Source organism: Pleurodeles waltl, chromosome 1_2 (assembly GCF_031143425.1).
Source record: "Pleurodeles waltl isolate 20211129_DDA chromosome 1_2, aPleWal1.hap1.20221129, whole genome shotgun sequence".
NCBI classification, from domain to species: Eukaryota; Metazoa; Chordata; class Amphibia; order Caudata; family Salamandridae; genus Pleurodeles; species Pleurodeles waltl.
Window position 1 is genome coordinate 513303361 of NC_090437.1, and position 16466 is coordinate 513319826.

Consider the following 16466-nt stretch of genomic DNA (forward strand, 5'->3'; position numbering starts at 1 on the left):
CACAAGAGGATAATGCATGCACCACATGCTATGAAGATGTGGCATAAACTGATTTTGGATCAAAGCTCATTAAGCATTTCTGAACTAATTATATAAAACACGTGTTATGATATTTTGTTTCTGCATTGCACTGATCCTTAATAAATCGAAAATTGGAGTTTACAAAAATTAAACAACTCTTTCATTGAGATAGATTTCAAAAAGGTCATCGAACCGTGAAATGCAGTCCTTTATAATTAATACCAAGAATGTGTTCATCAAAAGGAACTTTGTGTTCTGTGATTCTCTATGTTGGGTGAGAGTCCTTATTCAATCAGCCTGAAAGGCTTCTCATGAATGCATATTATGCTTCGATCCAAACAAGAAATGAGTTATCAATCAGCTGCATTACAGGGATGAAATATCTAAAAATCCACTCTAGGCTATGAATCTTAGTGTAATGTTGTCAGGCTGGCACACGTGCTTGTCAATTGTCCTGCTGGCTACCGTTCTACCCCAAGAGTCTGAGTAAGTAACAGTCAATAGATTGTAGTTATTTTGTGACCTAATAACAATTGACAAACTGGAGTTACTTCTGTTTGCATTCTTTTATGATAAATTTAACATCTTCTAGTTATATATATGTACATTATTTACCACACCAAGAGATTCGCTGAGGCGACTTTTCTTCTCTTTCCAAGATGACCAAGTAATTCTTTGCAGTCTTAGAATACTTGCTTTACGCGCACTTTGCAGAACACATGTTTGGAACAAGAGGCCCAAACACAATTTGTGCAAATGTGTTTTTTAATTTTACTGCACAGTCGTATATGACTATTCCCAATTTATTATTTTGACTATTTTTGAGTAAATCACAAAGAGTTGCATATGGCAAATCATTTTAGTGTTTTGTTTGACAAATGCCTGGAGTAAGTTGAAATGAAACTTGTTTAGCTCCTTTTAGTCGAGATAAGTCAAAAAAGAAGGGAAATAGCCTGCCCACTTTGTAGGCTCCAATATTTGCCAGGACTAGAGAGGTAATATTTTTTGCTGAGAACGAAGGGTCAGATGAAGACTCTGTACATGGCATACCTTTTTTTCCTGGGACATCGACATTTGTTAGGTAAAATCACTTTCCTAATGCTAGAAACAAACAAAAAACAACAACAAATAACAAATTTACACACAGTAGTTCCTGTTTTAGATAAATCAGAATGTATATGGCACAACCACTGTTTTAAGAATCATCTAAAATATATTTTAAAAAACTGCTCTAAAATTTTACCTGTTCAGGCTTTACCTGAAATCCACAAATTAATGTACCATTTCCATCTCCCTTGTTCTGATGTTACTCTGGTTTGATTTGCTTTGTAGTGCGCAAGTCATAGTCTTCTAATGTGCTGCCTGGCTTAAATCTTTTTTCCTGTCTCTCCCTTTGCAGTCGGACAGCAATGCAAGCTTCCTCCGTGCTGCCAGAGCTGGTAATCTGGATAAGGTTGTGGAGTACATTAAGGGAGGAATAGACATCAACACATCCAATCAGGTAAGACTATAATTGCAAGCATGTGCTTGCTTATGTGGGGTCAGTGTATCTATGTGGGCTCTGATTTGGCACAACGCCAACGTAAGTATTGTATCACACAAATATCTTCTATTGGAACACAATGTCCCTATTTCATCAAACATTTTATATTTGTTTATAGAATATACATTGTTATAGTATAAATACATCAGTTTTGCATTAAATTACTTATGTATTGGGTTATATGCGTGTAGTTATCTGCTTTAGTACCAGCCTTGTTTGCTTCTCATTTAAATGACATATTTAAAATGAATCAGCAAAATATTTACTGCATTTGCATTTATATTATGCCCACACTGCATACTGTACCAGTTTAGCAATCATGTTTTTTTATGTAGTAAGTGTGTATTTCAGTTTTACATATATTATTCGTAGTGGAGTATTATAAGAGTTTAGACCAAATGACAGAAGACAAACAGACCCACTATAAAGTACAGTACTACAGAGTTCTGCACTGTTGTAAGCCCTAGCATCTTTTGTGTCTTGTTCCTTGATGAAAAAAACAGCAGTGGAGGGTGAAGTTTTAAAGTTTGCCATATAAGTAGACAGTGGTTGGTAAGCTTCACAGATTACACAGTTTAGCAGTTTGATGAGTTTGCCAACTTAGTTCAACCTTGTGGAAGAAGTTCTCCACATAAAAAAAGTTTTGCAATTACATTTTTTGTACAAACTTTTTTTTAGAACATTTTCCAATCATACGTTTTCTTTTCAGGGATTTTCCCCTGACAGTTACTTTTGCTGAAGTTTTCCACTACTATTTATTCTCTTTAACCGTCAGAAGCTTTGCGAAGTTCAAGCAGATTATACATTTATAGAAAGTGTAAGAAACTGTGGAGAAAATAGCTTTAGAGTTTCACCATCCTCTACCTAAAACACAATCCACCTATGTAAAACAGTTCACATTATCCATGCATGATAGAAGTCTTAACATTGAAAGGATAAATCCAGCCAGCAGTTCTTCTGCTATTAGCTGTGGCTGGCCCTCTAGCGAGTCTTACCAAGACCACTGTTGACTGTATAAATGGCCTTTGCCATTAAGCTGCTTCTCCAATCTTAGGAAATAAATAATTTGACTATCATTTAGGACTTTTTTTTATCAAGAGACATCGGCCTTTCAACTAGCTTTCTATGTAAAAGTTAATGAGTAGACAACAGAAAAAGTCAATTGTTCAGATTTTCCTCTTTAAAACCCCCTTTTCTCGCATGCTAGCTCTAGACTGATTCGGTTGCCCAGACCCTTTTTAGGTCAAAGCCTACCAGTCAGCCCGGCTGTCTGGTTTGCTTAAGCCATTTTGGGGACACTCAAAGCTTCCATGGGAATGCATTCCGCTTATTGCTCATCATTGGCTTTGTGCTTTGTAAGTCATATTTGCTTGCTTTCTATTTGCTGCCTTTAGTCTTGTCAACTTGAGTTAGGCCATCCTGTGGAGCATATCCTGTTTACCAGAGCTCCTTGTGTTACTTTCATGAAAGCATCCAGTAGGGCTCACTTTCTGTAAAGAGTCCTTTAAATGTTGTTCTTGTCACATTTGCTGTGCATTCAAAAAAGTCAAATGTCAGGCTTGATCTTCCAGGAGAGCTTGGCTTTTACTTTTCTTTCTCTGACTTCAAAGTGAGAGGCTTTATGTGGCAATCCTGCTGGGTGCCCATGTGAGACAAAAGGCTGTAGGATGTTATTTTTTATAGCACACAATTAACTCTATTAACTGCAAGTATTTCAGAATATATCATAATTAGGAAAGCACAAATAAAGCACTTTTTTTGTAATCCTGAAGTGTGCTGGAAACAAATATTTTAATATGATCAAAACACATACATTTCCACAGATTATCATTTGTGCGCTGTGCGGTTTAATCAGTAAAAGTGTATGTGGGTGCAAATATAATGTCTATTTCAATTACAAATGTATTATTAATAATGGCAATGCATGTCACACATGCATACTATACTCTATGCACCTCCACTCTCCTACATTCTACTCCACTGTACGCCAGTACACTATGACAGTCTGCTCCCCTCTGCGCTATGCCACTCCACTCTACTCTATGCCGCTCCACAACAGTCTACATCACTCACTCACCTCTAACAGTCTGCTCTGCTCTACACCAATCTACTCTACTCAACTCCATGCCACTTTACATCACTCTACTCCAATTTATGCCACTCTACTCTGTGCCGCTTTATGCCACTTCACTTTACAGCACACTACTCTATTATACTCTACAACACTGTATTCCACTCTCAACAATCAAATAAACTCCATTCTATGCCACTCCACTCTTCACCACTCTATGACACTCTACTCCACGTTTCTTCAATCTAGGCCATTGTCCTCCACTCTATGCACTCCACCCTACACCACTCCACTCTACATCACTCCACTCTATGACACTTCACTCACCCCACGATACTCTACTCTGACACTCTACTCCATTCCACTCTACTCCACCTGTGTCACTCCACTCTGACACTCCACTTTACAGCACTCTACTCCACTCTACGCCACTCCACTGTGACAATCACTTTAGGCTGATCCACTAGGCCACACCACTATAGATCACTCCACTCTAGGCCACTCCACTCCATGACACTCCAGTCTTCAGCACTCCACACTAAAATAGTTTATTTTTAGAATCACAAGATTCAAATTTGAGGTAAGTACATAAAATGCAAGGTACTTCACACAGGTAAGTATAGAACTTTGATTTAAAACAGTAGTACACACAGTTTTGATTAAAATGGCAAATCGCTATTTTAAAAGTGGACACAGTGCAAAAATCAACAGTTCCTGGAGGATGTAAGTATTGGTTAGTTTTTCAGGTAAGTAAAGCACTTACACAGTCAGTCTCCTGGGCATAAGCAGCCCATACTTGGGGGTTCAAGGCAACCCAAAGCCACAGCACCAGCAACACAGGGCCGGTCAGGTGCAGAGGTCAAAGGAGGGCCCAAAACACATAGGCGCTGTTAGACCTGACAGCCTTACGGTGGTCACCCCTAACTTTTTCCCTGCCTTCCTCCACTTTTTTAGATACTGTTTTTGCTGGTTTTAAGACTCTTCACACTTTACCACTGCTAACCAGTGCTAAAGTGCATATGCTCTATCCCTTTAAACATGGTAACATTGGATCATACCCAATTGGACTATTTAATTTACTTATAAGTCCCTAGTAGAGTGCACTATATGTGCCCAGGGCCTGTTGATTAAAATCTACTAGTGGGCCTGCAGCACTGATTGTGCCACCCACTTATGTAGCCCCTTAACCTTGTCTCAGGCCTGCCATTGCAAGGCCTGTGTGTGCAGTTTCACTGCCAGTTCGACTTGGCATTTAAAAGTACTTGCCAAGCCTAAAACTTCCCTTTTTCTACATATGACACGACACCCCTAAGGTATGCCTTAGGTAACCCATAGGGCAGGGTGCTGTGTAGGCAAAAGGAAGGACATGTACCTATGTATTTTAAATGTCCTGGTAGTGTAAAACTCCTAAATTTGTTTTTACACTGCTGGGAGGCCTGCTCCCTTCATGGGCTAACATTGGGGCTGCCCTCATACATTGCTTGAGTGGTAGCTGCTGATCTGAAAGGAGTAGAAAGGTCATATTTAGTATGGCCAGAATGGTGATACAAAATCCTGCTGACTGGTGAAGTTTGATTTAATATGACTATTTTGGAAATGCCACTTTAGAAAGTGAGCATTTCTCTGCACTTAAGTCTTTCTGTGCCTTACAATCCATGTCTGGCTGGGTTTAGTTGACTGCTCCTTTTGCATTCTCTCAGACACACCCCAAACACAGGATACTCAGCCTCACTTGCATACATCTGCATTTTGAATGGGTCTTCCTGGGCTGGGAGGGTGGAGGGCCTGCTCTCACACAAAGTACTGCCACACCCCCTACTGGGACCCTGGCAGACAGGATTGAACTGAAAGGGGACCTGGTGCACTTCTAAGCCACTCTTTGAAGTCTCTCCACTTCAAAGGCACATTTGGGTATATAATCAGGGCCTCTGCCCCTACCAACTCAGACACTTCCTGGAGAAGAAACTTGTAACCAGAACCTGCATCCTGCCAAGAATAACTGCCTGGCGGTCCAAAGGACTCACCTGACTGCTTTCTCTGAAGGACAGCTGCCTTGCTGTTGTCCTGCTGCCTTGCTGCTCTCTGGCTGAGGTGAAGAAGTGCTCTCCCAGGGCTTGGCTAGAGCTTGCCTCCAGGACCAAAAAGACTTCATCTCTTCAAGAAGGACTTCTTGTATGACGAAATTCGACGCACAGCCTGCCAGAAACCACGCACAGCCTGCGCTGTGGTGAAAATTTTTCCGCACGCCAAATCGGAACAAAACAGCCCGACTTCACTACGAGAAGATTGACGCAGCGCCAGCGTAGCGACTGGAAATTCAACGCACTGCCCACTGGATCGACGCACAGGTGAGCCAGAACGACGCAGCACGACTTCCAGAGAGGAATCAACACAGCTCCTGCCTTGCAGTCGAAAATTTGCACAACGCCAACCGGGTTGATGCAGCTCCTGTGACTTCGTCCTGCCAGCGCAGGAAATCCACGCACCGTCCCTGGGGCATTTGAAAACCCTGCAACCCGAAGAAGATCCACAACTGAGCACCGGAAATCGACTCACAGCCATCACTGCGTGGAAACTAAACGACGCATCGCCGTGTGCAGCCCGAGAAATCAACGCACACCCCTTTGTTTCCACGCTTCTCCTCCTCTGCGGTTCTTTGCAGAGATTTTCACGCGAACCAGATACTTTGTGCTTGAAAGAGACTTTGTTTGCTTTAAAAAGACTTAAGACCCTTTATATCACTTTTTAGTGATATCTCTACATTTACTTATTGCATCTTTGATCATTTTGATCTGCATTTATCCAGATAAATATTATATATTTTTCTAAACACCGTGTGGTGTATTTTTGTGGTGCTATATAGTGGTATTGTATTATTTATTGCACAAATACTTTACACATTGCCTTCTAAGTTAAGTCTGACTGCTCAGTGCCAAGCTATCAGAGGGTGGGCACAGGATAATTTGGATTGTGTGTGACTTACCCTGATTAGAGTGAGGGTCCTTGCTTGGCCAGGGGGTAACCTGACTGCCAACCAAAGACCCAATTTCTAACAGGCGCCTATGGAGAACAGGGGCGCTCCGGTTCAAGTCTGCTAGCAGGTAAGTACCTGCGTCCTCGGGGATCAGACCAGGGGGGCTTTGTAGAGCACGGGGGGACACACACAAGCACACAAAATACACCCTCAGCGGCACAGGGGTGGCCGGGTGCAGTGTGCAAAGTAGGTGTTTGGTTTGCTGTAGAAATCAATGGAGGGACCCGGGGGCACTCTGGCGATGCAGGCAGAGCACAGGGGGGCTTCTCGCACCAGCCACTGACTGGGCTAGGATGAAGGCCACCTACTGGTCACTCCTGCACTGGTAGGTGGTTCCTCTCGGTCCTGGGGGCTGCGAGTGCAGTGCTTAGTCCAGGCATCGGGTTCCTTTGTTACCAGGCAGTTGCGATCAGGGGGAGCCTCTGGATTCTCTATGCAGGCGTCGCCAGGGGGGTGGAGGGAGTTCGACTCAGGGTGTCCATGTCGTTGGATTCACCTGGGAGTCCTCTCTGCGGTGTTGGTTTCTCCAAACTCGAGCCGGGGGCGTTGGGTGCAGAGTGCGAAGACTCACGCTTCTGGTGGGAAGTGAGAGTCTCTTTAAAGTTGCTTCTTTGTTGCAATATTGTTGCTGTTTCTGGACATAGCCGCTATCCTCGGGAGGTTCTTGGTCCTTCAGGTGCAAGTCAGTCCTCTGAGTCCTCAGAGGTCGCTGGTCCTGCTGGATGCGTCGCTGTCAGGTTCTTTGAGTCTGGAGACAGGCTGGTAGGGCTGGGGCCAAGTCAGTTGTCGTCTCCACCGTCTCTGTGGGGCTTTCTTCTTGTTGTAGGTTGTTGGAATCTGATTTCCTGGGTTCAGGGTCGCCCCTAAATACGAAATACTAAATTTAGGGGTGTGTTTAGGTCTGGGGGCAGTAGCCAACGGCTACTGTCCTTGAGGGTGGCTACACCCTCTTTGTGCCTCCTCCCTGAGGGGAGGGGGGCACATCCCTATTCCTATTGGGGGAATCCTCCAAAACCAAGATGGAGGATTTCTAAAGGCAGGGGTCACCTCAGCTCAGGGCACCTTAGGGGCTGTCCTGACTTTTAGGTAAATCCTCCTTCTTTTTCTCATTATCTCCTTCGGACTTGTCACCAAAAGTGGGGGCTGTGTCCGGAGGGGTGGGATCTCCACTAGCTGGGATGCCCTGGTGTGCTGTAACAACAGGCATGAGCCTTTGAGGATCACCACCAGGTGTTACAGTTCCTGCAGTGGGAGGTGAGAAGCACCTCCACCCAGTGCAGGCCTTGTTCCTGGCCACAGAGTGACAAAGGCACTCACCCCATGTGGCCAGAAACTCGTCTGGTTGTGGCAGGCTGGCAGAAACTGATCAGCCTAACACTAGAAGTCGGACTGGTATTCAGGGGGCATCTCTAAGATGCCCTCTGTTAGCATTTTTCAGTAAATCCTTCACGGGCTTTAGTGTGGATTTATTGTGCTGAGGAGTTTGATACCAAACTTCCCGGATTTCAGTATAGCCATTATGGAATTGTGGAGTTCTTGTTTGACAAACTCCCAGACCATATACTCTTTATACCTACCCTGCACTTACAATGTCTAAGGTTTGGCTTAGTCACTGTAGGGGCATAGTGCTCGTGCAACTATGTCCTCACCTGTGGTATAGTGCACCCTGCCTTAGGGCCGTAAGGCCTGCTAGAGGGGTGACTTACCTATGCCACAGGAAGTGGGATGTGGACATGGCACCCTGAGGGGAGTGCCATGTCGACTTAGTCATTTTCTCCCCACCAGCACACACAAACTGTGAGGCAGTGTGCATGTGCTGAGTAAGGGGTCCCCAGGGTGGCATAATACATGCTGCAGCCCGTAGAAACCTTCCTTGGACACAGGGCCCTTGGTACCAGGGGTTCCAGTTACAAGGGACTTATCTGTGTGCCAGGGCTGTGCCAATTGTGGGAACAAAAGTACAGTTGTAGGGAAAGAACACTGGTGCTGGGGCCTAATTCGCAGAATCCCAGCACACTTTCAATCATAACTAGCATCAACAAAAGGCAAAAACGTTATGGGGTAACCATGCCAAGGGAGGCATTCCCCTACACACTCTATGATACTCTATGCCACTCTACACCACTCCAATCTACAACACTTAATGCCACTCTTTGCCACTCGATGCTAAATCTTCCTACTCTGGCACTTTACTTCACTCTAGACTACTCCACTCCACTCTGTACACCCTATTCTGTTCCACGGCTCTCCACTCTATGATAATTTACTCCCCTCTTCAAGACTTTACTCCACTCTACCCTACACCACTCTGCACCTTTCCACTCTACGTCACTGCACTCTATGACACTCTACACCATTCTACTCCACCCTGTGCCACTCTACTCCACTCTTTGCCACTCTACTCCACTCTTTGCCACACTACAACACTCTATGACACTCTAAGACACTCCACTCCACTCTATGCCCTGGCACTCAATGCCCTCCACTCTACAACACAACACTCTACTCCATTCCACAACACGCTGCCCTACTTCACTCTGCGGCACTCTTCTCCACTCTACGTCCTTCTGCACCACTCCACAACACTATGAACCTTCAATCTATGACCTTCTACTCTACAACCCTCGACTCTATGACCTTCTACTATATGACCCTCCACTCTACAACACTCCACCCTGTTCCACACCACACAACTACATCCTACTCCATGCTATCCCACTGTATTCTATGCCAGTCCACTCTACACCACTTCCACTCTATGCCACTCCACTCTACTCCTTTCCACTCTATGCCTCCCTACTCTACAACACTTCACTGTATGACACTTTACTCCGCTCCATGCCACGCCACTCTGCACTCCTCATGACACTCTACTCCACACTACTCCACTCTGCTATAACACTGTATGTCCCTCTACTCCACTTTTCATCCCTCCACTCTATGCCCCTTACTTCCACACCCCTCCACTCTATGCTTCCTTCACTCTACACCACTCAATTCTACTCTACAACACTCCGCTCTACTGCTTTACACTCCACTCTAATCCCAGACACTCCACTCCACTCTAATCCACAACACTCCAGTCTAATCCAGTCTATAGCAGATACTATGGTTTGAACAAAATTCTTTAACTGGCGGTGCTATGACAGAGCTGCCATGTGTGTCAGTGTTAGCATGGTCCTTGGGGATGTATGAACATGCGTGTGTATGAATGGGATAAATGTGTACAGGTGACTAAGAGACTGTGTTGTATGTACTTGTGGCACAGGACATGCCTTTCACCATACGAGGGCGGGTTACATTTATAACACAAACATACAGCCATGTTTTTTAAATGGGAGACATTTAAAGTGCAGAAAAATGTTCTGCAAAAATGTTCAGCATATGGAACATTATCCTGCACCTTAAATTTCTCCAACTTAAAATAATGGCTTTTTTTCACTTATAAATATGGTACTGTGTTGAGCAACTTAAACTGAAGAATTAACTTTGTTTATATGGATTCCATAAAACTCATCATCTAGATTTGATCCCATTTCCAAATGCCAAATTTACAAACAGCCGGCATCTTGCTCCCAGTAGCTTGAAGACGTGTGCCATATTTATAACAGAAAAATACATTTGTATAAATGGGAGGAATTTTAAGTGAGGAAACATGCTTTGTAAAACACTAATGCATAATTGGCCTAATTAAAATTGGAGAAAGACATTAAGACTTTCATTGAGCAAAGTTTTCTTCACTTTAAATTTCTCCCATTTTGAAAAATGGCTATTTTTCAGTTATAAATATGGCACACTGTCTACTGGCTATTGGGAGCCAAACACCTGTTGCTTGTAAATGTGACACTGTGAAATGGAAGAAAATTCAAATGAAGAGTTAATCATTAAGGTAACTTGTCATTTTAATTTTCTTTAATTGAAAAGCATTCAGAAACATCATTTTTGTTCTAACACTCCAATATTGAGTCACTAAAGACTTATTTATGAGTTAAATATTTCAGTGCTTCAGTTATTCATCACTGCCCAAGCCTGGCCCATAAATCTCACTGAGCGCTGCTCATTATCAAGCTCTCCTATCTACTGCCTCATGATAATAATGTAAAGTAAACACGGTCTTCCCTTAATTTTAAAAGGAATATGTGACTCTGTGCTTTGTTTATTTAAAAATGAACTCAAGGTGAGCTACTCTGAAGGTGTCTGGGAGCTACTTGTAGCTCGCGGTTGACTGGTTGGAGGCATCTGTTATAGAGTAACCCAGACCATCGAAAGTAATCTTCAGTCTCTGAAGGAATATTCATATGTAGTTTGCACAAATAGAAAGAGCTGTGCCCACTTTGTACTTTCACTAATAGGGTGTTGCTTATTTTGTGGCCAATTCTGAGTAAATTAAGTTGTACTCCAATGCCTTTCTGAATTGGCCCCCACATAGGTACATTGCATGCCCTTGCTTGACAATAGCATTAAGCTTACATACAATACATTTCACATCACATATCTATTATTTTATGAAAGTGTCATTGCTTGCAGTGGTATTATCCAATCAAGTGCAGCATTAAAGTACAGTCATTGTATATTCCCCTAGGTAGCGTGATCACTCAGCTGACCTCACATCCTTCAAATTCATTGTCCATACCCCATTATCTATTCACATGCCAATCAGTGTTGTCATCTGATGTGTTGCCCACAAGAGTTGCTAAAGGAACACAGCATCCAAGTACTTTATAAACAACTAGCATTACCAAGTCTTGAGCAAAGTGTAATAGATCCCTGTGCAATTCTGTTGGTGCCTTGTTATACCCAAGAACCAGGTAAACTTGAGCACCTGACTTTCCATGTGAGCACTACATTGAGAACAACACCACAGACACTTAGCACAGTTCCTTGGAGTCCTTGTGAATGAAGTGTAAAATTGTGTTAATTTTTTGACAGAAAACCTTTCAGTGTAATTTTTGCTGGCATCGCTGTTTTCTGTTAATGTTGTAACGTGCAGGTCAGCAATTGTTCTTGTATCTGCATTCTGGAACAGACCAAGACCCTGGGGGTTGCCATACCAGGAATCTTGCCAGAAACTGGTGAGCGATCCTTCCACACCTCCTGCTGTCCCTCCACCCTATCATGAGGATGGAAAATGGGACATGTTGAAGCTCCATTTGTCTCCTGCTCCCCTACAGGTCTATATGGAGTGCTATGAGCAGCCACTCATTATAGACTGACCAGTCCCTACTCTGTCTGCCATAGTAGGTTGCACAGGGTGTTCCTGTCTTGTGGAAAAACATGTCCCTAACATTCCATGAAAATATGTAATGTGGGACTTTACTATGTATCAGTTCTTGAGGGTATACTCCACGTGCCCACATAGGCTGGCAGGGCTTTAATCTGGTAGAAGCATGTGGAATTTCCACTGTGTTTTACTTGTCCTCTTTATGAAGACAGACACTGTGCAGCAGAAATCATTGCTGACAGAGAGATCCTCTCCAAGTGTAGAGGAAGTAGTACCCCTGCCGTACAATGTGAATGTGAAATCAGCCACTGAAACCCTAAATCAGGCTTAATTGTTGGTTTCCAGCTTTTACGTGTTTGCTCCCTTTATGTTCCAAATGATATTCAAATTGGATTGTCTCTGTGACTTATTGTGCTTGGTGTAGTTTTGACAATGCATTGAAATACGTTAACATTTTAACCTGAGCTTGCAAAAGCTGTTGAACCAGACTGTCATTTTTGAAAAAGTGTATGTGTAGAAAAATTGATCAAATAGACATAGCAACCAAACTGAACGGGAGCCTCTAGAGGCTTCCTGTAATAGTGTCTGCGCCCTTCATGGCAAATATGTAGAGGGATGGCCACAAAGGCATTTTGAGTACATAAAGTAGAACTCCTACAGAACATTTTTACTTACTCTTTTATGCCTTTGTGCGTTGGTTCCAAAGCATCTAAAACAGAAACAAAATGGAAATATTCAAATACAGGTAGTGCAAGTAGAAAGGACTGTGCTCTCCTTCCACTTTTACTCATGAGGAGTTTAAAGTTATGGGTCGATTCACAAAGGCATGTAAAGAGCATTCTTAAAGAGCATTCCTGTAGTACTGGGCCCTGTACTCAATATGCTTCCGTAACTCTGTCCCATAGTATTCCATGCATATTCTAACAGGCATTGGTTCTGTTACCTTCAACCATAAGCTCTTTGGCTTATGAACCATCAGTCGCTGCCTAAAAGACATTGTCAATCACGTCTCAGATGAGACCACAGAAGTATTTTAGTCTCATTCCATTATTTGTTTGGTTTATCCGTCCACCTCCTTTTTTATAAATGAGGGAGACATAGTATTTTACACTTAAAAAGTGCAGTCATCATTCATTTAATTCTTTATCTCATTAATGGGTTGTGTGCAAAAATCAATCATTTTTTAAATGGTTTAGCACTGCAGCAGGCATTTATTACTAGTTTCATTTGTTTACTGGTACAAATTGGCTATGCCAATGCTTGTTCCGCAGAAATGATATCAATGGTTTTTGTCAGTAGACAGTGCACATGATTTGCTTACAGCAAAGCAGAGAGATATGTAATTCCTCTCTGTGGTATTGTGAGCAATCCGGAGACTTCTGGGTAGGAGCAATCAATAGATCCGCTGAATAGCAGTATAACATGCAGACTTAAAACTTGAGGTTTTTCTGTTGGTATGAGAACATTAATACCTCTGGATTTTTGTGTTTTGAACTACCTGGATTATGGACTTCTACCATGAGTAAGTCTCGCTAGAGTCTTACTCACTGTAATCTCTCCTATATTGGATGGAGAGTGCTAACTGCCAGCGTCTGCCTTTTAAGATAAGGGCTGCAGTTGCACAGCTAGGGTAAGAGACTCAGGGCTGTTTTCATTTAAATATGTGGGCACATGCGTATTCACACCTATATGGACTGAGCTTGTGAGACTACCATCAAACTCAGTGTGGTATCTGCACACAGGTATCCTGACGCAGAAGGGGCACTTCAGGGATTGATGCAGACCTGTTCAGGCCTTGTTAATATGAGTGAGCATTTATAGTGTGGGCATGTACATCTGTAGTGCTTGACTGAAGTATGTAGAGTGGATTAGTGCATTGTATACTATTGATGAGATCTGCACTAAAGTACAGGTTTGCTATAGTTAAGCCTGAGATGAGTGTTTATACACCAGTCCTCTTGTAAATCAAGATACTGAATGCAGATCTGACATTAATTTCCAGACATCTGCACTCCTTGTGCCACTTCAAAATCTTGAATCTTTCTCTGACTTCTCTCCTGATTAAATTTGGGTCTTTGGCTCACCATGCTGAGCCAAAGCGAGGCCAACTTGGGAATCAAAGCCCCCCTCACACAATAGGACCATCTGCCATTAATTAGGCCAGTTCCTATGGAGAGGTGTGGCTGGGAATGGAATCTGCATGTGCTAATTACTTCTCTCAGTACCCGTGGCCTGGGAAGGCTCAATCCCTTTGAAACAAAGGAGGGTAGACATATCTCTGGAGACAATCACAGGAGAGGCTTCTCTTTGAAAGTCTGGAGGGAAGTGGCCAGGCAGCTGTGGCAGTTAGAGGCTTGGATTAGGCTTCAAACAAGGTATTTCAACAGATGCTCCTTGGCGTTTTGTAGAGAAGGAGCCAGGGAAGCTGTGATCATTAGGATCTTGGATCTTTAGGGTCTTGGATGAAGCTCCTGATGGCTTCATCATAGAAATTGACAAAATGCTGTGCAGGAGAGCTGGGGCAAAGGTGGAGTGATGATGTGCCACCATAGGATTGGGCAGAGGTGCTTAACTTCTCGAACTTTCCACCCCCATTTAAAAAACCCTGTACAAGGAAAAGACTTTTGAGAACAGTTCGGACCAGGGGAAGCAACACAGCGGGAATGCCCACCTGTAAGAGTGAAGACCCCTGATTGCTGCCGGGATGGACTCAAGAATGTTTAGACTTCAGCAGCCACCCAGAGACTAGAATGTTTCCCTCTAGGGCCAGTGGTGCTGGCTGTTCTATACCCTCTATAGGGCAGTAGAAGGATTGACCTTCTGGGAGGACCCTTGAGGACTTGTTTGGATCTTTTTGTGGCCTGATCGTGCAGGAGTGTGATCTTCAGACGAGGAGGCCTCTGACTTTTGCTCCCCCCAAGTGCTCTGCAAGTACCCAACCAGGAGGCCGTGGGTGCTTAGGCAGAAAGGGTACTCTGCTTAAACCCTAGACTGCTGCTGAGTAAGGCCACAGGCCCAGGAGACATGCTAGACACCCAGACAGGAGACAGACCCTGTGCCAGAAGGAAGAGCAGTAAAAATCTAACTCTAAAGAAAACTGAAAAATTCTAGTGGCCAGGAATCCTGAAATACATACTCCCACTGGCTAGAGCAGGCCATCAGGAGCAAAATGGTATTTAATACGTTGAAAATGAAATGCAGTTCCTCCAGGTTGACTGAGTTCAGCCAAGACATGGGTAGTATCCTTCACAGATTTCCACAAATATCCCCCAGGGAGGGCCAAGGGCTCCAGTTCAAGTGTTAATGGACAGGAAGGAGCATGCACCAACACAAACAAAAAATAAATAGCTGTTGTGTGCTCTTTGTTCCTAAGAGAGACCTAAGGGTCCCATCTCCCCTGGGACCAAAGAAAGCAGGGCATAGTGTCTGAACGGAAGCTCTCTGGGCAGACCAGAGCCCTGGGAGCATAGATGGGTGCTTTTGTCATCAGACAACTTTGCCCTTGCCTGAAAGAGGGCAGGCGCACTAAAGTAGGTGTTCCTGCAAGTACTTCCTGTGAGTCGGAGGAGAAAACTGCTGGCTCCCTTGTCAGACCTGTGCGGTCAGGCCAGGTGAGGAGGCAGCAGGGTCCATGGGGAGCTTAGGGGCTCCCCCCCATGACCTCCAATGATGGAGGACTCATGCACATATTTACTGGTAGTGCCCACAGGTTGACATTGGCAACACCAGAGGAATGGCTTTTGTGTTTTGGGGGCTACCAGGAGTGCAGCAGCCCCAACAGAAGTCATATGGGTCTTTATTTCAAAAGAAAACCCATGAGATATTTAGAGCAGTTTTAGGCACCCTTGGAGCTGGGGCTGTTAATCCACAGGCTTTTGAATGCAGAGACCCCTGTTGGATGGTCTTAAGATAGCATTCCAGCATGTTAAAAGTAGAAGAAAGACTCATGTACACAGTTTATTGAAGTTTGAAATGCTTTGCTGACAAAGGTAACAGTGAACCATTCTATGTATTAATGAAGGTGATTGAAACTAATAACATTCACATAGTTTATAGTGAATCATTACATCTCCTACTGAATGTCATGCCTTAGTAGTTTAAATTGTATTGAATTGGTGTATTGTGACATATTTCCGCATTTATTGATGTGGTGGCACCCTGACAATGCCAGTTGACCTGCATTTTAATAACTGAATGCATTGTATTGTGTCTAGTTTATGCAGGGTGTATTGTTGTTATAGGGTTTAGTGCTTGCTAGAGGTATGAACTCTTTGGAGGGTGTCACCATATGCATTTCCACCTGCCATCATGTATATATTTATAAATTATTATGTAGTATTGAATAGCATGTGCAAAATAAAATACTTTTTTCTTTTTGTAAGTAAAAGTGCCAGCTGGAAAATTATTTATTGGGTGTTATATGATGGAGAACTAGCCCACACCAGCACCTCTGAGTAGGCCCTGAACTGCTCTGACTCGGTACCCTAAAAGAGTCAAGTGCTATGACAGGGTACTTGGTTCCCAGGAGACAGGATGTTGCAGACTTATAACTTTAGAAACACCAACATCCGTTCCA

General features: G+C 43.5%; 1 protein-coding gene across 33 annotated transcripts in view; it reads left to right on the forward strand.

Moving 5' to 3' along the window:
- Positions 1-16466, forward strand: part of ANK2 (ankyrin 2) — a 1630948-nt gene that overhangs the window by 914497 nt on the left and 699985 nt on the right. For all 33 annotated transcript variants that reach the window (XM_069241684.1, XM_069241892.1, XM_069241902.1 and 30 more), the window contains one exon: positions 1421-1522. In XM_069241684.1, coding sequence (XP_069097785.1) covers positions 1421-1522 — 102 coding nt within the window. The remainder of the gene's footprint in view (positions 1-1420; positions 1523-16466) is intronic.